The following is a 25938-nucleotide window of genomic DNA, read 5'->3' as shown; positions in this document are numbered from 1 at the left end:
TTAGAGATGATTTTATCTCACAACCTCAAATCTGTTTCTTCCAAGATAATACTGATATTTCCCCTATGAACAGCAACAGTAAAAACCTGGAGGATGCAAGCTGAGACAGCATCTGGACAGGAATTGCAAAGGACTCTTCTTGTAACCTTCTAAAGAAAAATGCCAGTAAAATAAGGTAGAAATAAGGTGCCAGCAAAGAGGTTTCTATAATATTTGAGGCTCTTGCCATGAACCAGAATTTGATCCTTATAGCAAAGAGGAAGCTACCTGTGAGACAGTGACCAGCTAATTGAACTGAAGTTGCTTTATTGGTTTGGTCAGTCACCTAAGCAATGGTCTCCTGTCAGGACACTGCTCCACCAGGCATCTTTACAAGACTTTACTGTAATACATTGTACCATTTCACATATTTAAAGAATGTATTTTTTTTTGTACCTGAGGAGAGATGGTCTTGTGTCTTCCCTATGCTGCTGCAATAGACATGGCTTTCTTATCCTGTTTTGACAAGGAGAAAGTTTGATGCTAAGGGTCAAGGTTTTTCTTGGTATTTGATAGTCTCTGCCTATTGCTCTCCTTTATAATTTTCTTTCTACCTCTCTTGCCAGAAGCATGTGGCTCTGGGATTGTCCCTGATAGCTGTGGCTGATGAATCCTCTGTTCCCTTCCCTAACAGTCTGGACTAGTTGTCTAACCCAAATTAGCAGATAATCTGATTGGGTCTGGAGAGATGTGAAGTGCAGAACTTACTAAGTGGATAGCAGTGTATTGAAGAGAAAAATCTAATATTGATAAATATATTTTTTCTCTTTCATCCATAGTCTGTAAGTTTCTAAATACTGTCAGCATGATCAAAACCCAGGTACAGCTGCTGCAAATAAACACTGCTAGAGTACATATGGGAAGAAAATGCATAAGGAAAAGAATAATAATGTTCTTATAATTTAGCATGTTTGTCTGTGTCTGGTTTGCTGCATTTAGTATAGAAGATGACAGTTCAGACAGGATATTGTCTCATTAGAAGGACAGGAAAGCAGGTAAGGGGAACAGAACACAAGAACAGCTTTTCCAAGAGACTGGAAAGATTGATTACCTTAAAGAGGAGGCATGTAAGAAACTATGCAAGTATACATAGCAACTAACAGAGACAACAGAACTTCTGGTCTTGTAGGAGGAGAGCAAGAGGATGTTCATTGAAATTTGGTGTTCAAAAATTGAAATGTACTATTTTAAACATGATAGAATAAAATTGATACAGTATGAAGTTGTATACTGAAGAAAGGAAAAGCTGCAACTAGACCATATGAAAGAAGTAGCTGGATGTAAAGAGACCGTGCATGTGTGAGAGAGATTTTTTTAAATAATAAAACCCGAAGTTTAGGATGGAATAGTCAGTCTCTCAGTACAGGTTTGAAGATGGTTTCTGTTTAACCCTGTTGATTTCCATCTCCCCATGCACCCCCCCATGGAACGGAGAGGTGACAAAGCGACTGGCTTTAAGCCCTTGAAATGCCAGATCACCTCTAAATTACAGACTCAGAAGTATGGGCTTTGCTGGGGTTTGCTGGCACCTCACAACACACTGCAGTATGCATGATAAGAAGAAATCTGAGAGCCCTTGGTAAAGCACTTCAGGGCTACAGTTGCTTTGCAGCTATTGTACAAACCTTTCAGGACAGGGTTTGGTTTGCATAGCTTTGTCCTGCTTTCTTCATCATTTTTTGCTGGTGCAAATTCTGTTGACCTTGCTGGTTTCCTTTCCAGAGTACTGAGACTCCCCAGCCAAAGTTGTCCTGCTGGGTCAGAGCAGCAGAATGGCTTCTTACTTCCTCTAGAAGAGCAAAGCCTGTAGGAGTTTTGTTTGTGTGAGGACAGTGAAAATATCTGAGTCTGGGTGCCCAGAAAGGAAAACAGCAATGAGCAGAAAAGCTGAAGGAACATTTTATCACCCATGAATCATTGTTCAAGTTCAGCTGGAGGAACTGGAAATTCCTCTGCAGAAGGTCCTTGATGCCTCAAGGAGAGCATTTGCAAAGACACCTTGGTGTAGAACACAGCACACAACACATTCCAAGTAGATATGCTTGCTGTCTCTGCAGAAACAGTGCTTTAATTGTTCAGCACTATTTAAAAACCAGAAGCCCATCTCTTCTTACAGAGGATGTTTCAATAAACTTTCAGCATCTTCAGACGCATGTGACAAACCATTGTCCTATTTATTGGCTAAGGAATTTAACTGTACAGTATGGGTGTGGGGGTTGGGTTTTGGTTTGGATTTTTGTCATGGTTTACCTTCAGGCAGCAGCTAGGCACCAGACAACTGCTCACTCAGTCCCCCTATGGTGAAATGGAGGAGAGAATTGGGAGAGTAAAAGTGAGAAAACTCATGGCTAGAGATAAAGACAGTCTAATAGGCAGTTTAATAAAAGCAAAACATAGGCACACAAGCAAAGATGAACAAGGAATTCAGTCACTACTTTCCATCAGCAGGCCGGTGTTCAGCTGTCTCCAGAAAGGTAGGGCTCCATCATAGGTAGCCATTACTTGGAAGGACAAAATGTCATCACTCCAAATATTCCCCACTTCCTTCCCCAGCTCTAAATGCTGAGCATGAGACCATATAATATAGAATATCTCTTTTGTAAGTTGGGGTCAGCTGTCCCGACCATGTCCCCTCCCATCTTGTTGACTCCCAGCCCACTTGCTGATGGGTTGGGATGAAAGGCAGAAAAGGCCTTGGCTCAGTGTAAGCCCTGCTCAGCATTAACAAAAATGTCTCAGTATTATTAGCACTGTTTTCAGCACAAATCAAATCACAATCCCATGCCAACTACTGTGAAGAAAATTAATGCTATCCTGCAAAACTGAGCACAGTTGTTTTGGTTTGGGTTCTGTTTTTTTCACAATGAACAAAATCAGAGAAACAATCAATTGAAGTGATAGTTCATATAGTAACAAAAATAAGTGTGTACATTGGGAGTTAATGACTTTATGGGAAATCTGTGGATGTTGAGACTTAATAGCTGCGTGTTTCAAAAAGGGTTTATTTGCACTGGGATATGATGCTTTCCCAAAATCCAAGAAACATGGGATTTCCATTACAACTTAACTTACATGAGTTAAATGTTGAGTGCTTTCTGACTGAATATGGTAAATAGACTGTCAAGACAAAATAACACTTTTAGAGCTTGTGCATGGTCTTCCATGTTTGCATCTGGTAGCCTCTTTTCCTTACACCAGGATTCTGAAATCTCTTCAATGAATGGTTATACTCTGTTTAATGTGTCAGATATCTTGCAAGAAGCAGTGGAGTAGTTAATGATTTAATTTAGTCTCTTGCGGTGATTGATGCAGATAACGTAGGTCCAGAAATTAAAATGCTGAGGGAGGGCATCATCCTATACATGTGGAAATGTGGCTTCCTTCCTGTGCAGTAAAGGCATAATTTACAAGATGTTGCACTGGATAGTTAACCAAACATTTATATGAAAAATAAGTTGAGGTCTTAGGGTATGACTTAATTTAGTGCTTGGGATCAAATATCAATCTTTCCCTGTAAATTAACCTTTATATGACTGTAATTCATTAGAAAATGCCATACTGGTAGTATGTATATTGAAAATTAGTATGTTCAGTTTTCACTTCACAGATCCACTTTTTTATCAGTTGAATAATGCATTCATTTTTATGCAGAATGAAGCATGCATAACTTAAAAATTATCACCAAGTTGATAGCCAACAGGAGTTTTGGAGGGGAAAAAAAGTGCGTTTTGCTGGACAGATGTTCCGACAGGCAACTGGAAGCGGGACAGTGACCTGGTGGGTTCTAGTTCTTCACCTTTGCTATATGGGCAATTTAGAAGAGTGTAGGAGAGTTTCTTTCTTGCAAATTCTGGATCCACTGGGTATTTTTAGCATGGTTCCACTGAGTCACTTATTGCATAGCAGGTCTGTATTTTAATCTAATGAGGATCTTTCTAATAACTTCCATTACTGAAACATTTGAATGTGGGAAGGAGGTGAAAGTAATTGGATTGCAATAATTAAATCATCCAATGCAATTACCTTCAAAAGGTTGTGTGCTTATGCTTCCTGAATGCAAACAGGAATGGATCAGTGCAGGCAGCTCCAAAGCTGCTTCTGTTCTGGAAGGGAGATCATTTGGTGGGGTATGGGTGAAGGAGGTCTCTGGGGAAGAGGAAGATGAAGATCATTTTGTTACCCTAAGGATCTGTAAGGAAGACTGGTGCACAGTTTTTAATGAGGGAGGCAATTTTGAAACTTTGCTTGAAAGAAGTCCCAATGTGATGTAACACTTGTTGAATTCTTTCCAAAGCTGTAGGTTCATGCTCACTGGGAACTACAGCCCTGCATTTACCTGTATTTGCAGAAAAATTTAGCTTCCCTACAGCTGGAATGTGGTATAGTCACTACACTGCTTCTTATGACACATGATGAGAACTGATTTTGTGAAGCTGCTGAAGACCTGAGGCAGCTTGGCTCTGAACTTTGTTCTAGTAACCTCAGTGTGACAGAGTATTTTTCTGTGGTTGTAACTTAAGCTTCATTTTTTGGGTCTCTGCTTGACCAAAGTTTCTGAAGTGGAAGCTGGTTAGAATCTGGTTTTTTTGCCCCATGCCTGAAGAGCAGAGCTTGCACTACTCTCAGGCGTGTGTACTCGGGTATCTGGAAAAATCACTGAACTGCATTGCTCATTGTCCAGAAAACTGAAAAATGTGTGGAAACGGTTTAACAGCTGAGTAGTAAAGCTGCCATGTGACTATCTTTTTTAAAGTAATTTTTTAAAAAAACATTTATCCTGATGTTGTCTCCTATGAATCTTTGTTTCTTTAGTCACTTCCCATGAAGTACCCAAAATGCCAAAACTGTTAAATAAAATGGTGTCACTTTCTCTGAGGTCTAAGTACAGCTGATGATTATAACACCCTGAGAATCCCATGCAATCCTCTAGCTGCATATAACCTACCAAAACATTGATGTTTTCCCTGTTATGCAATGTGCATCTGCATTTAGTTACAGCAGCATGAATTAAATAGGGAAACATCTTATTAAGCATGGGTTGACTGCTTAGTACTCTTGGTATGAAAAAAAATCCTGCCTTTCAGTCCATCTGCCTGCTTGGCACTGTTTTGTGCAATGTTTATTTTAACATCACTGGGTGGGATTGACAGTGCCCTTGAATGTTCAAGTGCTCATGAGACTCCTTCCTTCCTCATAGCTGGTGCCTGAGCTACCACTATGAGATCCAGCTGCCTCCACATGGGTTTTGGTGTGCTCCCTGTTCTGTTCACATCCAGGACTGTGTGAAGTCCTTTCTTGGTTCACCTCCCTTGCCATGATCTGTTTCTCTGTTGTTTCTGAGCTTTGTATATAAGCGTTTCTGGATTGGTGACAATGGCAGCAGCATTTTGGATACAACAGCAGGATGTCAAAGGAGCTGGCTGTTGGGAGCTGGCCTGGGTTAATCTTGAAGTTATATCTTACTGCTCCTATGGCTTTGTTGCAGGGTTTGAGTGATATAGAGTAGGGAATGCTATCATTATTCAAAATACTTTCATTTTATAGGAAGCTCTATGATGAGTTACAGACAAAGGTTACAATGAGGCTGTTATATATTTTAGAAATGCCTTTATGCAATCACTGCTAAGAGAGAACCTCTCTAAAACAGCCCTGAAATAAAGTCCTTCAGAACTCTTTAATCTTATCCCCACACATTTTTCCCCTTTCCTGAACTTGCAGTTCTTGCACTTTATTTCAGAAACGAAACCTTTCCCTGCCCTTTTGTAATATCCAGATCTACAGTGGCCATAGAATCCATATCCTGGTATCCAACCTAGGGTATCCTGGCTTGGAAGGGACCCACAAGGATCATCAAGTCCAACTCCTGGAACTGCACAGGACGCTCCAAGAATCATACAACATGCCCAAGAGCTTTGTCCAAATTATTTTTAAACTTCAGTGGGCTCGGTGCTGTGACCAATTCCCTGGGGAGCCTGTTCCAGTGAAGAACTGGAATATCCAACATATCCTAATATCCAAACTAAACTTCCCCTCACTCAGCTTCATGTCATTCCCTCAGATTCTGTTGCTGGCTACCTGAGAGATCAGTACCTGCCCTTCCATTTCCCCTCAACAAGAACCCGTAGACACCATTATGATCTCCCCTCAGTCTTTTCCAGGCTGAACAAGCCAAGTGACCGCAGCCTCTCCTCTCACGGCTTCTTCTCTAGACCCTTGACCATCCTTGTGGCCCTCCATTGCATGCTCTCTAAATAGCTTTACATCCTTCTTATATTGTGGATGTATGGCTGAACATGGCCTCAGTCCCAGAAAAGGTCCAGTGAGTTAATCTTTAACTAGTTCAGCTTAAATCACATATTTGTTCAACAAAACTGGGGGGAAGCAAGGTAGCGCCTGGAATGTGCCCCAGCATTTCAGGGTATATGCAGAACCCTCCATCACAGGTGTGTGATAGGCTTTGTGGGAATTGGTATGGGTGAGTCTGAGTGAGAGACAGTCATGCACTTCCCTAGGCCTTTGGTGTTGGATTTGGTGGGGCTGGTGTGGAAGTACTGAGGTTTTGTCTTGATTTTCTTTTGCTTTTCATTCAGGAGGACATAGGATAAGGACTGTGAGATGAAGTCCTCTTGTTGCCCAAGGCTTTGACACTCTGCTATTACATTTCTATTTGTTTTCTCTGAAACACAAGCTGGCCCAGAAACTAGTTCTGGTTTTGATTTTTGCTTTCATATACTTTCTTTCAAAATTTATTGGAGAAATGAAACTCATCATCACTGGTTCCAGTACACTGGCAGTGGTTCATGAGCTGCTGCTGAACGTGAAAGATCCTTTATTCACAGTGGGGTTCCATGTCACTAAGTAGTGGAAGTCAGATTCTCTTCCTATCTCTTGCCTGCAAAAGTCTCTGGAGACGTTGGGGGATTTATAGTACTGTATAATTCAGTTTAATACAGTTGCTAAATAATCTTCCTACTAAGTTATCCTACTTCTAATGACAGTATGCCACTGCTAATGACAGTCAAGCCATCAGTGGTACACTTGGACTTCAAAGGCTACTGTTGTCACATTTGTTTAATGACAGCAGGTAGAGCCTTTGCTGTCACAAATGCAGATATTTAGTTTCTAGAAAAACATGTCTTTTGAATACTTCTGAATTGTCTGTTACTGGATGTTTAGGGATAGGTGAAGTTTCATTTCAACACTAAAGAAGTCTTCGGTGTATTGATGGTAAGAATCTGTGCTATTACTCCATTAGGTATGCCTGAAACCTCACAGATTGCACTGATGCTTATATAATTTATCCTAATATCTTTTTGTTTCTTCTGTCAATGAATAGCTGGAGGAGTGTTTTAAAGGACTTTCCAGAATAGTTTAGTGTATTCCTTTTCCCTTTTCAAAACTGTTCTGAAACTGTGTTAAATCAGTTCTGTAGTTAGAACAGCGGACAGTAGGAAATGTTTGTTTTAAACCAGGTCATTTGCACTGTTAACATATTCCCCTTTCCCAAGGAGCATTAATGTGCAAAGGGTCTCTGAATAAGCCTCATGACTTTAGAAAGTGACAGATGAAAGTTTCTGTACCTCTGTAATTTGTGTCCTCATTACAAATAAGAATGAAACTATAAAATAATAAAATGAAAACTTAAAAATAATTTCACATTTCATTTGCTGCTTACCAGTTTTGGTCACTGAGCAAGACAAGAAATGAAATAATCCTGCAGTATTATGGTCTCCAAGATGCAAACAACAAGGAATGCATTAAAATGCCATTTAAAGCAATTTCCTGAATCCCAAGAATACCCGTTAATTAACGTAGTGAATTGTATGTGTTGAGGGTTACCTCTGCTCTGTTATACTCTGGTGTATGTCTGAGGCATGAAGGTGCTAATGTTACAGAAGTGCAAATGTTACACAAGTGCATCTCAGCAAAGAGAAACTTCTAAAAAGACAGGAGGAAGGAAGGAAAAAAATGAACAGGAAAGGAAGGGGTTTCCATTAGGGGAAACATATGTATTAGATTTCCTCACTCAGACTGTGAAACTAGAACTGGGGGGTTTGTGGCTGTTCTGGAGAGGCGGAGTGTTATAGGAATATTGTTTCTTGAGGTAATGGATCTCCCTACCACAGATTTCCCAGTATTGCAACATGCAAACATCTTGGGCCAGTGCTTTTGACCCATCAGTATGTCTGTACTGTATGCAACACCAGTGTTTGTCTTTTGCCTTAATTTCATGCAAGGCACAAAGGAGAAAGGACAGGAGCCCTGCTATGAGTCATTCACAGAAACTCAACTCCGACACTACAAGCAACACTGAGTTGTCCAGCAGTGAGGTGACTGCTCAGGCCAGAGCAGGGATAGAGTAGAGAATTCCACATCCAACCTGGCAGCATTGTGCAGATTTTCACCCTAGATGCTGAGAACATCTGGGCTGAAAAAATGCACTGCAGCCTAGATGCACAAAGTTGGGTTTGTATGAGCAAATTGTTTTTGTCCTAAATGAGATTCCAGGGACTGAATACGTTTCTGTAGATGGTGACACACAGAGCTGCCATGCTCTGAGCTGGACGTGCTGCTGTTGACATGGTCACCTCCATGAGCAGTGGGTTCTCAAGTGAAGCCCGCCTCCTGCACACCTGCACAGCCTGGCAGTGTGCTTGAGACTTACTGGTACATCCACAGCCACTTGGACCTGTGACACATTCTCTTCATCATAACAGAGAGAAGCAATTTTTCTCTTAAAATAGTCAATTTCCACATCCCCTAAATAGATGAAGACATAGCCTGTGTTTTGTATGGCAGAATTATTTTGGTATAGCCTGTCTCATTTAAAAATTAATCATCTCTGTTATGAAAAGACTAGAAGAATATCTATTGATTTGACAGCTTCTAAAAATCTTTCCAAGTCAATTCGCTGGCAACAAAATGAAGGGACAACTCATTTCCATGGTGATGCCGACTGAATCACTCAAGAGTAGCTGAAGAATGAATCCTGACCTGGGTGGGTGCTGTTTAAGTCCAGTAGCCATGCAAGCAGCAAGTACTCCTCATGCTGGATATCCGCTAAAAAAGCTTATTTTCATTAATACTTGGGTTTTTTTTCTTTACATTCTTTAGAAGCTGCAAAAGCTCTGGGTTTCACATCTAATGGGTAGTAATCTGTAAAGAAGTGTACAGAAATGTGTGGAACTTCAGCTGAAAAAGGATGTGCTTTTGCAAGAATGTTCGGCTTTTCCCAAACTGAGTAGTTGGTACGGTTTATTCTTTGGCCCAAATGTACTTTGAGAAAGTGTTACCTAGAAAAGGTTGCTGAATCAAAGTTAGTCTTCCTTCTTTCAATAAAATGTTTTATCTATTTCAGTGAACTTAAGAAAATTCTCAGTCATCATTTCCTGACATAAGGAATAATTTTCATGCTTTTACATGAGCTTATACATAGATATTAGAATTCCATTATAATTGTTATTCTAAATTTCAAATGTTTGCTTTAAAGACATGCATAGTACTCATCTTTAATTTTAAAATAAATTGTTTACAAGATCTTTTATTTTCTTTTATTTCAAATAATTTACTCAGGAGATACTTATTTCTCTAAAGAATTGCATGAACTGACTTGCTGGTTATGTTCCTTTTCACACATCTTACAGTTAGAGACCTCTTCTTATAGTGATTTTATTCTTAGAATGCTTTGTTTCTCATTTAGTCACATGATTTAGTCCTTGAATAGAAATATGTTTGACTACACTAAAAATGAGCATGCTGTATAGCTATAGAAGAGGCCTATATTAGTAAAAAATAGTTTCACTCTTAACACCACCTCCAGCAGCTTTTTTCTTTGTTTGTTTTAAGGTTAACTAGAAAATATATTTTGCTTCATTATCATTCATCAAAAAGTCTTAAAACTGATGTAATTGTCAAATTGATTAGTAATTCTGCAGTGGGTATAATGACAAAACCAACCCAAAACATTCAAATTATTGCCATTTTTTGCACATAAGATTCATTTTTATTTCCTGCAGCTTTTGAAAGATCTGTTTTTCTACACAGTCCTTTCCTAGCAAGCTGAATTATTTCTAAGATGTTGTGCTGGATTTATTATTTGCCAAACCCTCTGAGTGGAGAGGAAAAGGCAATGTTGTTGAAGATTGGGGCTTTTGGAACAGATAGCACTCAAATACATAGATTGGGATGGTCAAGAAAGACAAGTCTCTCACAGGTGCATTTCCTCAGGGTACTTTCATACTCAGTTATTTCAGCTCGCTGTGATTCATCCCATTATTTTTTTGTGCGCACTCATTCATTGCCACAATAACCTCACTTGTCAAGGACAAACACATTTGGGAAACAGAGTGGTTGATGTGCTTCTAATACTTCTGGTCAACAGCTATGGTGAGATACAAAGAGAAATTACAGAAGGATTTGTCTGTCCCTCTCATGGTCAAAGATATGTCATTGTTGTTATTGGTTGGTAAATTGTGCCTTACACAAAGTTTTGGCAGCTTTATTTTAAAGCTGCTGCTGTGTTCAACACAAAAAGGCCATTAGACTTAGGATATAATTATAATGAATGTTACATGTTTTGAGTAATTTGTGAGAACTTTCTAACCTTGGGATTTGTTGACCCAGCAAAGTGTTAGTTTTTAGAGCAACATACCTGTGAACGTGTGTGCTTGAGATATTTCTACAATGATTCAGTTTGTGTAGTGGCCAAATATACAAGGTCTCAGAATTATTTGCTGTAAAAGGAGTTTGAATGCAGGCTTAAATGAGCAGAAACCTGATTTTGGATATATGCAATACCAGAAGACAAGGTGGTGCAGCCTTCGGCTTGAAGTTTGAAGGAAAGATTACTAGTTCTTGAATTGCTTTATTATGCATGGCATCTCAAATCAGACTATATTTGCATATGTAATGCCTTAGATCAATTTGTATTCTATTATTATATATTTCTTGTATTTCTTATATTGTGATATTGCTCTGAACTTGTACTGATTGAAGAGGGTTGCAATCTTCTTTTTGAATAAAATGAGGTAACAGTAGAAATTCATATACCGTCTTTTCCATAAGCTGCATTTCCGTGCTTCATGTACTGGAAAGAGCTATTATTGCTTGTTTCTTTTTCCTTAATAGTATCAAGTGCAAGTTATGGAAACAATAGTTTTTTAGGTCCCTCCTGCATCTGCTATTGCATAGTAATTTTGATGTAAAAGACTAAAAAGTGGGTGAGGGGTCAAAATCTATTGTGCTGTACTAACATGGTGCTGTCTTGGACAACTGTGTTTTCTAGAGAAGCTTAATAAATTCAGTGTAAATCAATAAAGCATGAATATAGTATTATATAGAGAGTTTTCTAGTTAGCATTAGATATAAGGATTAGCAGAACAGTAAGGGAGGTAACAGGTGGCTGTGAGGTGGCAGTGGGCTATGCAGGAACAAGCAAGAGGTTAATGCTGCTTTAACTGTTGACAGGGTTACTAGACATGTTTTGACAAAATTAACTGTTTAACTGAAGTTAAGAGAGCACTTCAGTTACAAGAAGGCTTCAGAGACTGGACCAAAACAAGCAAATAAGGGCTGAAATAATAAATACTTAATGACCCAGATGGTGCATCAGTCCAGGTTCTCTGCTGTGGAAACAAGCAACAAATGTCTCAAATGTCTGGGCATGGATTGAGTAACAGGGATCTGACAGTAAAATATGATTATGAGAAAGCAAAAGTAATCCTGAGATACTTTGGGAAGATCTTCTATTTAAGAGGAAACTGCTGATGTGTTTGTAGGGCACACTGTGTGGTTCTAAGTGCCTCTATTCAAAGACAGCAGCTCCAAACTGATGAGGCAGAAGAGACCTGCAAGGCTGCTTGTCACATTGGTCATCCTCTTCTGGGAAGAATAAATGTTTGGCTTCTTCTGTCTGTCACTTCTTGGCTCAGTGGCTTCGTCTGACAGCATTCTGTGTGCACAGAAGAGAGGGAAAGGTCCTGAAGCTGAAGAGGTGATTTTTGGCACAAATGGTCATAATATTAGTAATAAGCTGAAAATTTTAGAATCTCCTTTTTCTTAGAGGTTTTCCTGAAGCAGAACAGACAGCAGATGGGTCAAGGCCTTCCCTGAGAGCAGGGGGAAGGTTCCTGCAGAGACTGGAAGCGCTGATATAGGAATGTTCTACTGGGCTACCTGTGGTGTCCCAAATTGTCATGTGAAATGTTGAATGAACAGTTATGTTCAAGTCTTTGTAAAGGCAAAGAACTAAAACCCATAGCAGTTTCCAAATACTGTTGAGATATGTTCAGCCAAGATGTTGAATACTACATGGAACCAAGGAGTGGTCTACTCTTATCACCTTACAGGGGTTAATCTGAGGCTGATGTATCAGGCTGCTGTAGGAGTTCACAGGTTTATTTTCCCTCTCACAAAATAATTTAATTTTGAAGAACATCTTGTACATTCATCATGATCACTTTGCTTTCATTCAGTCATGATTATTTTAATTCTTCCTCACATGTATGTTGTGTTTTTTCTTTTATAGGACAGTTCGTGTCTGGCTGAAGAGAGACAGTGGGCAGTACTGGCCCAGCATATACCATGCAATGCCATGTAAGTATAAGGAGATGTTCAATATCTACTGTGGATTTGCAAAGTGATTTTGATGAAGCATCATGCTTATTGACCGTTCGCAAGCTCACGTCTCTGTATCAAATGTTATTCTTCAATAATCCTCTTGGTACCGGTGAACCTTTACAAAGTTACATGCTAATGCTTCTGAGAGGCGTCAGAGATTACAGCAGTAAAAGGATACAGACATGTTAGCAAGTGATGAGCATTTGATGCAAACATAGGTTTTAAAATGTGGGAACTCAAAATGTAGTCTTGCATTCTGCCCCTGATGGAGTCCATAAGCTTTGTAAGTCCCCGGTATTAATCACTCTGTCCTTCCTACGTGTGTGCTCAGTCCATTAGAGTGCAATGGTAAATTATTTTATTTGGTAAGAACTTAATATTCCATGGCAGCTAATATGATAGAGAGGATACTAGACAGGGAGGCAGCTCTTCCAGTTTAGAAGCAGAATCATTTTACCTCTGCAATTAAATGTGGAAAACCAAATTTCCCTGATGGATCTCTCCATTATGTCTTCTCTCCCAAAGAGTGTTCATGCTTTGAGCAAGTACAGATCAATGTCCGTTTTTCCAAGTGAGAATTGAAGAAATTACAGCCCTTGCTGTTTGATGTAACCCTTGTGTTGAGTGCAGGAATATAATTTTGTAGGTCATCAGAGGCAGGCATATGCTAATGCTCTTTAGTCAGCTTCAATCAGATGTGCTGGGTTAGCCTGTCTTTGGAAGGCTTGTAAAGCTGACCTTAAATCCAGATTGGGGAGCATATATCAGGTCTCATGGAGGTACTCATACTGTCTGGAGAAAGGATTATTTTAAGCTAAGATAGGTAGATTTGGAAGAGACATCTGTCTCCATGATAACCAAAATATTTAATAGGTGTAAGTTTTAGTACAGAAACATCAATTGGGGACTCTAGGGCAGCCATGGTAATGGCCTGCTTTAATAAAACAATTTGGTAGAGTGGAGGACCCCTTATCTTCCTTTGGTGATGGACTAGTTCGTAAGAATGTGTCAATCCTCAAAGCTACTTTCTGCTCAAGATTTTGCCCAAGAAGGTATTGGGAACTAGCTAATGACATGGCAGTCTGTGAAGCTCTTTCATGATCACTAGCAGTGGCCTGAGTTCCTCTGACCTGTCCTAAGAGGCTTGCTTTTCCAAGCCAGACTGTTATGAAATGGCCTTTCTAGCTATTTGGCATTGATACTTCTTTTTTTTCCATGTGGTATTTTTGCATACATTTGCATTTTTGAATCTCATTAGGTTATCCTCTGGTCTTAGCAAAGCTGTGTTATTTCCAGTAATAACAGCTTCAGTGGAAATGATGGAGTAGATCCAGTTCCACTGCAGGGGGACTGTTGCAAAGCTCCATCATAAGTTTGAACACTTGATAGTGCTCCTTCATTTCAAAGGGTGATAAGCTTTGGAGGCATGAGATACTGAAATGATATTGTGTTATTCAACAATTTCAAGAATCATCAAGTATAATTAACAACTGAAGCAATAACAATCAGTTATGCCTCTAAGCTTGGAAATCATAGAAAGGGTTCTGAGCCAGAACCTGTACAAGTCTGCACCTGACTGAAAAGTATGTTTTTATCTGTTTCTGTGTTGATCACATTTTTGATCTGTTTTAGGTTCATACTGGATTCTGTTGTTTAAAGAACAATGACTGCTGAAAGTTTCTCTGTGTAAAATTGTAGTAGGCCCAATGGTGCCTTTGCGCTGTTTAGCAAGCTGTGGGTGGCAGTCCTACCTATAGATACTCCCATTAACATGACTTGTGACTGACGATGATGATATGTGACCCAATCTATTTTATTATTTGATCTCAGATAGCCTTAATAACTGAGTTTGAAGACTAGGTCCTCTGGGAAGTGAGAAGGATGAGGAGTTGGGTTGGCTCAGTGGTGTGCTTTGGTCAAGTTCTGCACCCAAACAGGGTCATCAGCGCGTTCTGAATGTGAAAGTCATTTAAAACCTAATGGTAAAACAGGGTCAAGGCTATAGATCTCTTCTGAGTTTAGAGGAAGGATTTCTCCTAACTGGGAAAGTTTTATGTCTTGCCTGTGGGTGATTCTATGGTCAAAAAATTCTGGGCAACACAGTGGCCATATTTTTGATCATCATCTCTAGCCCATGAGAAAGAAAAGAGCTGTATCTGAAACCTTGCTAACCCATTTCCTTCACACCAGCATTGTCTCAACAGCTGATTAACAACAGACCTCTGTGAACATGTAACCCTGGTTAGATGTGTACTCTTGATTACAGGCACAGGATTTGGGCACAGGATTAAAAAAACAACTTCACAGACACAAATTTATTAAAGGTAAAGAAATTGCACTCAAGAGTCAAGTATACTTTTCCAATTAAAAAAACAACAGAACTAAAACACACAAAAAGACCCAAATGCAACCAAAAAAATCCCTACAACAGATGTGGAATGGAGTAAAGGATTTATTGTACTGGGGAACAATGGAGTATCCAGTCTTTGAGGCAAGATAATACACTGCTTGTCTTATGAAGGTTTTCATAACTAACATTTTGCTTTGAACAGGAGAGTAAAAAAAACTGCAATGCAAAACGTGCTCCTTTGGTCTTAAACTGTGTCATGTTTAGGCACTTCAGAAGGGGATCCCAGAAACTGGAGGGACAAAGTCTGTATTTCTCTTCTGATTCTGATTCAGCCTCTAATAAAGGTGACACACTTTTGAGAGTATGAAATATGTAATTGTGATTTTCCTCCATATTTCATTTTCTAAAGGCAAAAATCAGTGGCTATTTGCCCTATATTTAAGACAAAGACTGCAGCCAGACTTCTGCATCAGGAATGTCCTGCTTGTCCTCCATAGTAATTCAGATCAATCTTTTTTTCAGTCTGAAATCCAAATCATAGCTAGGTACTAAAGTATAGAGTCTTCAGCATGCTGTTATTTTTCTTGGATATGTTTTTAAAGGGTCTTAAATACCTCAGAAACTTAAGGTTTCAGGATTTTGTTATATTTTTTCTTTTTTTTTTTCTTCCCCTCTTTTAATGTGCCTAAGTGCATAAGTAGCTGAATGTTGTCTTAATTTTACCAGAGGAAGCTGCTGCAGTCTTATTGCAAATAGCAGGACTGACTACATCAATGTAGCTGGTATGGCCATAATTTTAGTGCTGACATAATGATCTTTCCAAGTGCACACGTTGCTAAAGAGTTCCCTTGGGAAAATGATTATAGCAAAGTAAGTGCCTTTACACTGCTATGAATGTGAACACATAGGTCTGGAATTCAGAAGTTACTTCTTTTGTAATCAGATCGTGTCAAGCAATTGCTTGCATTATTTGCTTCTGAAATGTTTGGGAAAAGTATACTTCAAATAATTAATTTATCTGAGATGACTTCTCTGTGAGCTGCTCATTGCCTTCAGAGATACTGGTAGCTCTTTGAGTGTATGCACAGTGTCCAGCCTTTAAAAGCTGCAGTGTAATATGCCTGTTCTGGCATTAAGTGCCTTTAAACTTATTTGGTGTTTATTATGGTTAGAATTGGAGAGTTTTCTGTCCTTTTTTTTTCTACAACTCTTATTCTGCTACAGGCATAGAAACCTCAGTATAATAGTAATGCACCACCTTTGGAAGGTACCATTCTAGTTTTCCTTTTCTAAGGGAGAGGTACAGGAAGGAGCAATTTTGTCACTGTTACTAGGCCTGATTTAATTGTTTCCTTTCTGTTTCCTTGAACTGAAGCCTTTTCATTGACTCAATTCAGTCAACCCTTCCAGGAAAGAAATAAACTGAGGTGCCTGCCTGGATGTAGATCTGATGGGCTTTCTGTTTATGGTAACTTGTCCTTCAGGAAACATTTCAAGAGGGAGTCAATACTGAAGGTGGAACAAGTTTTATTTTAAACAGTCAACATTGATTCTTCCTCTTTATATAGTTTTGCTGCCTATTAAACTATCAAGGAAGATTTGCTAAGCTATGGGCTGTTTAGTCATAAGAGAGACATTACACAAATTGAGAAGATACTGAATTACAGTACTGCAAAAGAGAGGACTCCAAGCTTGTTAGTAACACAAACGTGCAAGCAATCACAACAATGAGTAGAAACCAAGGGGGGGGGGGGGGGGAGGGGGGAAGCAGAACAAAAACTGCATCTGACTGTAGTCTATATTTATCATAAGAATATGGTTTATAAAGCACTCTTACTGTTATCCTAGCTGCAGTTGGCAATTGCTCCTGAAAAATAGTTCCTGAAGGTTTCTACTGGGACAGCAGGATTCCCAGCTGCATGCTGTTGTGTTGGGTAGTAAAAGCAATTCCTGCTTTCTGAATGTAACTGAATGTAACTTCACAATTTTTCAATTAAACCAAGCACAGCTCTTGAATTGTTGCAAAGAAATCTGGTTTTACCCTTGATACAAACTCTGCCACATTCTTGAGGGAGGAGACTGTGACCATCTTGTGTGCAATTTTGGGAAAAATTCTGATATTTGTTAGAATAATACCAATGTAATCAAGCAATGTCTAGTTTTAGATACAAACTTTTATTTTGACCATAGTGCTGTCTGTGATGGAATTGGAGTAGGGTACAGTTGAACTCAGTCCTAAATATTAGCTCATGTGTTGATTCCTACTGGGGAATTTTCTTAGTGCAGGTATAGGATGCAAGCCTCTGATGTAATGTAATGTTTTGTTTTATTGTCAACACAGTTCAGGCAAATGTAAAAAACTAAATTATTCAGCTAAGTAATCTCTGACTTACAGTGAAATGTCAAGTGCTTCATATCAAAGCAGCACCATTGCTCTTATATGAAAGGCTTGTTTACAGATAACTAGTAAGAAAAAAAAATGAAGGAACAGGAGCAAGAAATAGCAATTTTTCCATGTCCTAATAGGATAGAGCTAATGAATTGCAAGAACACTTTTATTTTAATGCTTGTCTATTGGTAAGCTCAAAAATGCTGCACAGCATCATAAAGCATGCTAGCTAATTTTAGGCTTTCCAGAACTTCAAGAAAATGAGAATCACAGTTTTGTTAACTTCATCAACATGTTCATTTTTTTCAGCTCCATGTTCATGCATGTCTTTTAACCCGGAAACCAGAAGGCTGTCCATAGGTCTAGACAATGGTACAATCTCAGTAAGTACATCCAAAGATTTCTAGTTGAAATGCTTCCTTTCTGAGAAGTGTGTGTGTGATGTTGTGAGAATACTTTTGCTAGTGTTTGGCAGAAGGACTTTTTAATGACACTGGAAATAAATCTGTAGTGCAGAAGATGTTAGATTATTAAAATTTTTATTCCAGCTACCAAAAAGAGATTGAGTGAGGTTTACAGTATTTATTAGGCAATTTAACAAATTGTCTTAATTTGCTTATCTCTTAAAAATAACACAGAAAAAAAGCTGTTGTTTTATTAAATTTAAGTGACTTGTTAATTACATGATACCAAAGTTTTCTGAAAGCAGCAATTAAGTGGAGGAAAAATTATCTCCTTAGAGGCAAAAGATAGATTTTTGCTCTGTGTCTATCCATCTGCTTTTCCAAACTTCAGAGTTCAGATTTTGTTTTCCTCTCCCTTCAGAGGAGTTGCTTCTAATTGGCAGTGAGGTTGCTGAGAGATTTGATTCATTAACATCTGAGATGTGTGGAAAGGAAGCAGGATATTAAAAGAGGAGTGTGTCTGTTAGATCTATGATAGAGGGTAGCAGTTGGCCTTATTAATTGGATTTTTCTTGTGGGATCACTTGGAAGAGTGGAAGAATCATGGGTCAGAGGTATTATTTCACCTATACCTCATCAATAGATTCTTCTTCCAGTTCAAGATCAGTTTACCATCACTTCCAATTTTTCTGTTGTTATCTCTGCTTATGTGCCTTATAACTGAATGAGTGTTTTTCAGGCTGATGTAAGGGCAGCTGTCTTCACTAAAGCCAGTATGGTGTTTGGGAAAGGGAACGTGACCCTTTTAGCTGTTGCACATAAGCTCCATCAAAGATGTGAAGGTTTTGACCTATAAAGCTATTAATGCCTAGTAGCAGAGATTTTTCTGTGTGTGTGCCTGCAGGACATTTTTCCTTTTGTATCTAGGAGATGGGATAGATTCCAGAGAATTCTCTGCACCTCTGAAATTCTCTCCTTCCCACTCTGAAATAGCTGAAATTTACCAGTCCTACTAGGCACTTTTGTTTTCACCAAGCCTTTGGGGAAAGTCAAGGCAACTGTAAATAAGGTATTTAAATACTTTGGCATGATGGGAGATGTGTCCTTTGTCTTAGGGGCATTTTATTTTGAAGAGTCAGAGGATGCTTCAGAGTAAATGGGGTCAAATATTTTCCATTCTGAAGCTAAAAAAGGTAAAAGAGGTATGCAGGTGATAAACCTACATGTGACTTTGGATATTTATAGGTTTATACTGCCACGTCTAAGGCAGATTCTACTTGTTGCTAAGCTGGGTTTTTCTTTTCCCAGTCATCTGGATACAAGTATATAGGAAGAGGGAAGTGCTAGTCTATCTTGCTTGATTTAGTCCTCTGTAGCTGCAGGCCCTTGTGTGCTAGGGGAAAATGCACTCCACAAATTTGTAAAAAGGATGAAATGTTTTCATCTCCAGCAAACCTAAGACTTAGTTGTAAGAGAAGTCACAATTGTAATGTGCTGCAAGAAGTGGTGAAGGTGGGAATGTAAGAGCAAGGGGAGCCCCATTGTCAAATCCCAGCAATACTGGGGTGTAGAGAGCACCCCCAGGTACTTGAACATGGATTCCAACCACCCTCCAGAGGAAAGGATCAATTTTCTTTCCTGGGCCCAGCTATGATGATTAGTTTAGCACAGAAATAAATAAACAGGGCACACTGACCACAAAATAACACAACTTACTGCAGCAAGGTGACCTTAGTACCCTTATTTTAATTTCTTCAAAGGGAAAGTACAGGCAATTTGCTTGAGCAGCTTAAATATTTGGGAAGTAGTCAGCTGCTTCACATTAGCATTTCTGTAATGCCCAGCACACTTGTGTATGCTGGGTGCAGGGCCAAAAAAAAGTACACAAATAAAAAACCATCCAGCCATACCAATAAAACCCTGACCATTATTCTTCACCTTCACTTTGGGTAGAAAGAAAGGATTCCTGGTAAGAGCTGTGAGCTGATAGTTCATGAGAGTGATGTATAATCTCAAATGATTTTTTTTTTTTTTTTTTTTTACACTGCAAGGAATTACTTTCAGGTCTAAATGGAGATAAGAAAGCAGAACTGCTTTTTTGTATTCTATGTGAAATTTTTGTAAGCTGTATGGATTTTGGTTCTAAGTGTGCCACCTCAGGAACGCATACGCTTCATTTTGAGGACAGGCAGCAACAATACTGGCACAGAAAGAAGTTCCAGCAAAGCCACCTGAGCTGAGCTTGTATGTGTTCACACACCTCTTGTGTGAAACAAGGCAGCACATTCTGCTTCTACAGAGGGAAGAGATTGTTTTTAATATTTTGTCACTTCTCGGCATGAGGGCTGCACAAACATTTGTGCAGCACAGCACACCATTATCTTGAGTAAAGATTGTCTAGCATCTTGCTTGAAGAGTGGTGGCACCTAATGTAAAACAACCAAACTTTCTGCAATTTACTTCTTTTACTCTTTGCAAACCTTTTTTTTTTTTTTTTTGAGAAGAAACGACATCTTAGGGACTGCTTGAAATCCCTTTTGGAAGCCAAAAGACTTTATCCTGGACATAAACTCCTTGCTCAGAAGTGGAAAAAAAAACATATTCTAATTGCTGCAAGGCTCTTAAGATACCACAAGAAACAGATGAAAGGTCTTCCACTTGCAATGAACAGGAGACTTCACTGCCAAGATGAGACTTGTCATCTATATGAAAACTCATTTCTTAGATAAAGTTAAGCATTAGGTTCTGCAGCCAGTAAAGGAGACATGAATTGTCTTTGAATGCACCCATGTTACATTTTCTAGAAACTCTTAAGAAATGGCATAAATTTCTCTCTTCATTTCTGGGGAGATTGAAATTAAGATTTTAGTTTTTAGGTAGCTGAAGATGACTTAAATTTATCTTTTTTTTGCTGACCATGCCTAAGTCTATATGAATTTGTTACACACTTTGAGTAAAACCACAAGGACAACAGAGCACCAGAATAATCCCTTCAGAATTCTTCCTTGGGGTTGGTACTTATTAAAATAAATTCATCTTCCACCTCATCTGATCTTGCAGCTGTCTACAAATTTGACCATTAACAGTACTTTGAATACCTGAGACTGAGTCAGGCTGTAGCTGCTGATGTACAGCCTTCCCCTCTGCCGTTGTGGGGAATTCACTATTTTTTACCTCAAGAAATGAAATTAAATTATATATTAAATAAAGTGAAAATGTTGTCATTATTTATAGAGGTTTGGTTTTTCTCTCAACAGATATAGAAGATTTAAGAGTTTTCATTCTCTTCCATTGCTGAAGCAGGTTTGTTGTTCTCTGGAAGACCGGAGAGTGCAGTCAGTCACTTATGTTAACAGGATAAAGTCAAGCCTATAAGGAGATTCGTAGTGTGCTGTCAAAATGGCATAATCTATCAAAGAGCAGACTGTAAATTCCCCGGGATGGGAACTAGCCTGTACATGGTTAACACACAACTATTTTATAAAGATTATTAACTCAGAAATGGATTCAGTTGCTTAAGGTGAGTTCTCCACTTTGTGGTACATCAGTTGGCATATACCTGAAGCTCTGGGAAGGCATGGATCTTCCTTAATTCCTGGACCATGTCACCCAGCCCCATGGCCAAGGACTCTGAATTATTTAAGCAAGATGCTGATACTATTTCTAGGAGGAGGTTTTACACAAGTCTTGCTCAAGAGAAGTTTGTGATGGGTATATGTGTTTCAGTGTGAGGGAGGTGTGTTACACAAAGGAATAGTTGTGAGTCTTTGTACATCAGTGGACACCTAGATTTTGACAGTCTTCTAGAATTTGTGAAAGATTTTCATGGTATCAAGTCGCTGTTGTAATAATAAGCTTACCTGAAACAGGCAAGACTGAGCATTAACGTTTTAAGTATGACAAAAGGTAGTAAAGTAGCTCCAAAACCATCTCTGAAGGATAAGGAGTGATCTTGCCAGAAAAGTAGTTTTTAATCCCTGCAAGGAGGGCGTTCATCCTTGAGTGTTCTGATGTGTCCCAACCCCTCCTGTGCAAGAGGGCTTACACAGGACTCAGAAGTCTCTCTCTGTTCTGTTAACAAGCAGTGACTGAGCTGTGTAGGTGACCCCAGCTTTTCCAGCTCATTAAGAAGAGCCAGAAGCTGCCTAATGAGAACTGAATGTCAGCAGCTCTGAAGGAGCAAAACATCTACGTAGGCAAGGATAAAAAAAAACAGCTTCTGCTGGTACAATGTTGGAGCGCTGTAGTCGGTGTTTTTGTAGTGCAAATGACACACTGTATGTGCAATAGGGCATGAATTTCTTGAGCAAGGTGCCCTGTGCTAAAATACCTGTCTAGTGACACAACTAATGCATTCAGCCTGAAAGAGGGAGAGGGCAGTAAGTGCAATGGAAAAGCACAAGGGAGTGTAAAGGGGAGCAGGGAGACCTGCAGAAAGATTAGAAAATGCATCACAAATGCGTTTCAAAGAGGAAAATTATATGCAAGAAGTCTTCAGGAAAAAATGAATTATATCCAGTATTTAGGTTCACTGAAACTGTGTTTATCTTGTAATGTATTTGTTTTTATTTTGGATGGAGCAGCGTATTGATAGGACATAGCTGTGGTTTATATTAAAGAAGACAATGGTAGTAAATACTTGGATACACCCTACAAACCACACTTGTTTGATTTATTGTATTATAATGGAGATATTCAAAAGCCTTTCAGTCTTCCACTGAAACTGTGGGGCTCTTTGGAGCACAAAACCAAATGGCCACATCAAATTTGTTAAGAGAAAATTGCAAATGAAAGTGAGAATGCAATTCACTCTGTACATCCCACCTGAAGTCGCCAGCATCTCTGTGCCACTGCAATCAGAGACAAGGACAGCCAAGCTGGTGGGAAAGGCAGACATATCTCCCCATCAGTTGCTGCAGCAATTAGAGCAATTTCTCTTCAGGTAACAACATCAGAAAGTTAGCATTCTAGCAAAGGGTCCTGCTTCAAATAGGCTTTGTAGTGAAGCATTTCACGTGGTGATGTAGTATTCTTCAGGTCGTGGTTAACTAAAATAAGTTTCCTTGTTAGTAGCTGAAAAGTTATAGCAGATTTTAAACTGTCTGTGCTTTGTAGAGCTAAGGTGACCCTGGTATAGAAATCCAGCTGACTTAATTTATTTGTTATGCTGTTTAAGTAATACTCCCCACTGTAGTCCTCAGCTGCCAGGGAAACCTTCTGGGAGCTGGAGCAGATTAAGGAAAGGAAGATGAAGTAGAGCAATTTAAGAGAACATATTTATAACAAATTTATGAATAGGAACATAGAGTAGAATAGATAGCTGCCTCAAATCACTCCCAGTTGTTTTTCTGGAAGCTGGGGTCTGTAGATGTTCCACAGATGAGTACTCTCCACCTTGGTGCCAAGCACAAGATGTGATGTGTTTGAGTAATTCTGGTGCTGAAGGCCAGGCAGATTGCTTGCAGTGACCGAACCGAAAATGCAGAGTGACTTCTTTTTAAATTGTGGTTTAGGGGGGAAATACTGGTTTGTTGGAGGTTAGAATGTCTTTTGCTCTTTTGCATTAAACATTTGGTTTGCCTTAAACATAGTTGGTAGGCTTCTGAAGTCCAGTCTTCTGTACTTTTGGCATGTACACAAGAACATTTCACAATTATATGTTTATCAAATTCACTTATCTTGTGTTTGTAATGTTTATTTTAGTTTTCCGTTCTATTCCAGGTTAAATGAGTTAGGTTTTACTTTCTGTCCTCCAGGCAGATCAGCACAAGGAGCTTTTGTACAGTTTGCTATAAATTATTAAAATGATGTGGTTTACATACCTTCATTTTTTACTTTGTTTCTCTGAGTATGTGATGTATGTACTTAGATACCTGACAGCTTTCTGAAAGCTTAATTCATGCTGTGCTGCCACAAAGCCTACCCTTTGCTTAGGTGTTTCCTCCAGAGAGATGTTGCAGGAGTTTGGTTGTGGCCATTCCATTTCCCCAGTTTTGAGTAACTCTCCTGCAGGAACACCTGGGTGGTCAGTGAGTTTAACCAACCTGGGACTTTCCCAGGAGCCAAGGCTGCCATGCAGACTCTCAGCTGCCATGCTCAACACTTCCCCATGCAAAAGCCAAATTGGAAGTTGCACAGTGGCACCAAGACAACAGAGGCCATCCCTATAGGTGTGCTCTTGCCTGGACACGGGAAAGTTTGGGTTTCTGTTTGTCTGAAGCCTTGAGAGGCTTTTTAACAGAAACCTGAAGTGCATTCCATTCCCATCACATATTGTTGGCACCTAGTCTGGACTGAGCAATTTGGAGGGTCTCTTACATATTTATATTGTGTTTCCTGAGTGTTCAAGTTGGAATGTAGTTAGTGTATGCACACACAGGGGTACACATGCATACCCAAATGCACATGTGGGCACACAATAGCTGTGCACCTAGGTCTCAGGTTCCTTTTGTGGCACCACAGCTCACAGGCAGTCATTTCTGTCAGCTTTTTTGACTTATTTTTTAATGGCTCCTCTTTTATTCATTCCATTCAGAAGCATTGATAATATTGTCTTAGGCAGCTTAAAAAAGTTAAATAATTTAGGGTTTTAGGTACTCAAAATTATTCTAAGTATAGATAGGGCTGTGGTTGTGAAGAAGGGAGAGCTTACCTAGGTAAAATATTCAAATATAAATAGTCTGAAAAACTTTACATCTCTAAGCCTTGTTTCTTTTGTTTTTTCTTTCTCTCCCTCAGGAGTTTATTTTATCAGAAGATTACAACAAGATGACGCTAGTGAAAAGTTACCAGGGTAAGGACCACAATCTATGTTAATTGGTTTGTATTGTCATTAATTTTTGTTAATGTTTTCTTAAGGAATATGAATGGGAAAGTTTCCCTTACAATTACAGATTTCTTTTCACTAGTGTAAGTGCTGGTTTTATCAATAGGTCTATAATGTACTTTGTTCTGAGATTACGAGATTTTTTAAAAGAGCTCTTTCATGTTCTGTTTTTCCTTTTAAATGTTCCTTTGGAGTATCACAGTAGGCAGCAAACCATCCACGTTTGGGGAATAGGAGTTTTAATTTTCAGTCTTCAGTAATCCAGTGTATCTACTTGAACAACTTAGGAAACTAACCCATCTTTTAAGACTGAAGCTTTTGGGGTTAGTCTGGTTGTATTTCACTAACCGTCTGTTCCAATAACCACAAGATTATCAGTGAGTACCTCTCGTAGTACAAGGTCAAGAAATGCCAGTCCATACCTTTTCCAATTAGAGTCTGGTGTTCACTAATGTGATGTTTTCAGAAACCTAGGTATTTATGCTTTTCAAACCTCTAAAGGACTGTTTTGGACAGGTATTCATCTAAAAGTAGCAAATACATGTGGCAATTTATTCTTATGTATTTTTTTGCTGTTAACTAAGAGGTGGTATGATATTACATGGTATCAATGTGTTATATACTAAGCATTATGTTTCTGTATAGAATCCATTGACATGTTAGCTTGACGTTTCTCACATACATTTTAAAATATGTTCTTATTCATATACTTTGAGTTTTATACCTTGAAAGATTGAGAGGATAATTTAAATATCTAAATGGAGGCTCTGGGTATCACTTTGTAACATTTAAATTTTAGGGTATGAAGAGAATCTTGATTTTTGCAGAGCATGGCTAACATGAGTGTTTCATGAATGTCTGGTGTGTTGTAAAATTAAGTTAGAATGCCTGCATTTTTTCTTAGCTAGTAAAAACTGAAGAAAAATATCCAGTGATAATAATATAAAATAAGATTGCTGCAGTCTGATGGTACAGGTGTTATTTGTGACTGCTCTGCAGTCACCAAAGTTTAATGCAGCTGAGTTTTATATTTAAATGTTGTGGCACTAAAGAGGGTGAGCTGAGGTCTTTTCTTCTGTATATGCAGAACAACATATGCATGAGAACAACTTTCCTGATGAGTTCTTCAGAGAAAACACTGAAAATTTTGGAAGAGGGGAATGGATTTCTTGGCAGTATTTAAGAAAAGCCAGTTGGCTGTGACAGCCCACTGAAGGTCTGGGAAAGAACTCATATAAAATTAAAAAAGAAGAGAAAATAAGGAAAATGGAAGCTGTTCTTGTGGTTTTCTGCAATGTGCCAGATGTGTTGC

The 25938-nt window shown here is 38.9% G+C and overlaps 1 protein-coding gene across 1 annotated transcript in view; it reads left to right on the top strand.

The window, feature by feature from the left end:
- The window catches only part of WDFY2 (WD repeat and FYVE domain containing 2), a 59174-nt gene that overhangs the window by 18857 nt on the left and 14379 nt on the right, over positions 1-25938 (top strand). Inside the window, exons 2-4 of the mRNA XM_062514740.1 lie at positions 12566-12633; positions 17706-17779; positions 24539-24593. Of these exons, the coding sequence (XP_062370724.1) occupies positions 12566-12633; positions 17706-17779; positions 24539-24593 (197 nt within the window). The remainder of the gene's footprint in view (positions 1-12565; positions 12634-17705; positions 17780-24538; positions 24594-25938) is intronic.

The sequence above is a fragment of the Cinclus cinclus genome, chromosome 2 (genome assembly GCF_963662255.1).
Source record: "Cinclus cinclus chromosome 2, bCinCin1.1, whole genome shotgun sequence".
Taxonomy (NCBI): Eukaryota; Metazoa; Chordata; class Aves; order Passeriformes; family Cinclidae; genus Cinclus; species Cinclus cinclus.
Note: the sequence above shows the minus strand (reverse complement) of the source record. Positions and strands in the feature narration are given on the sequence as shown.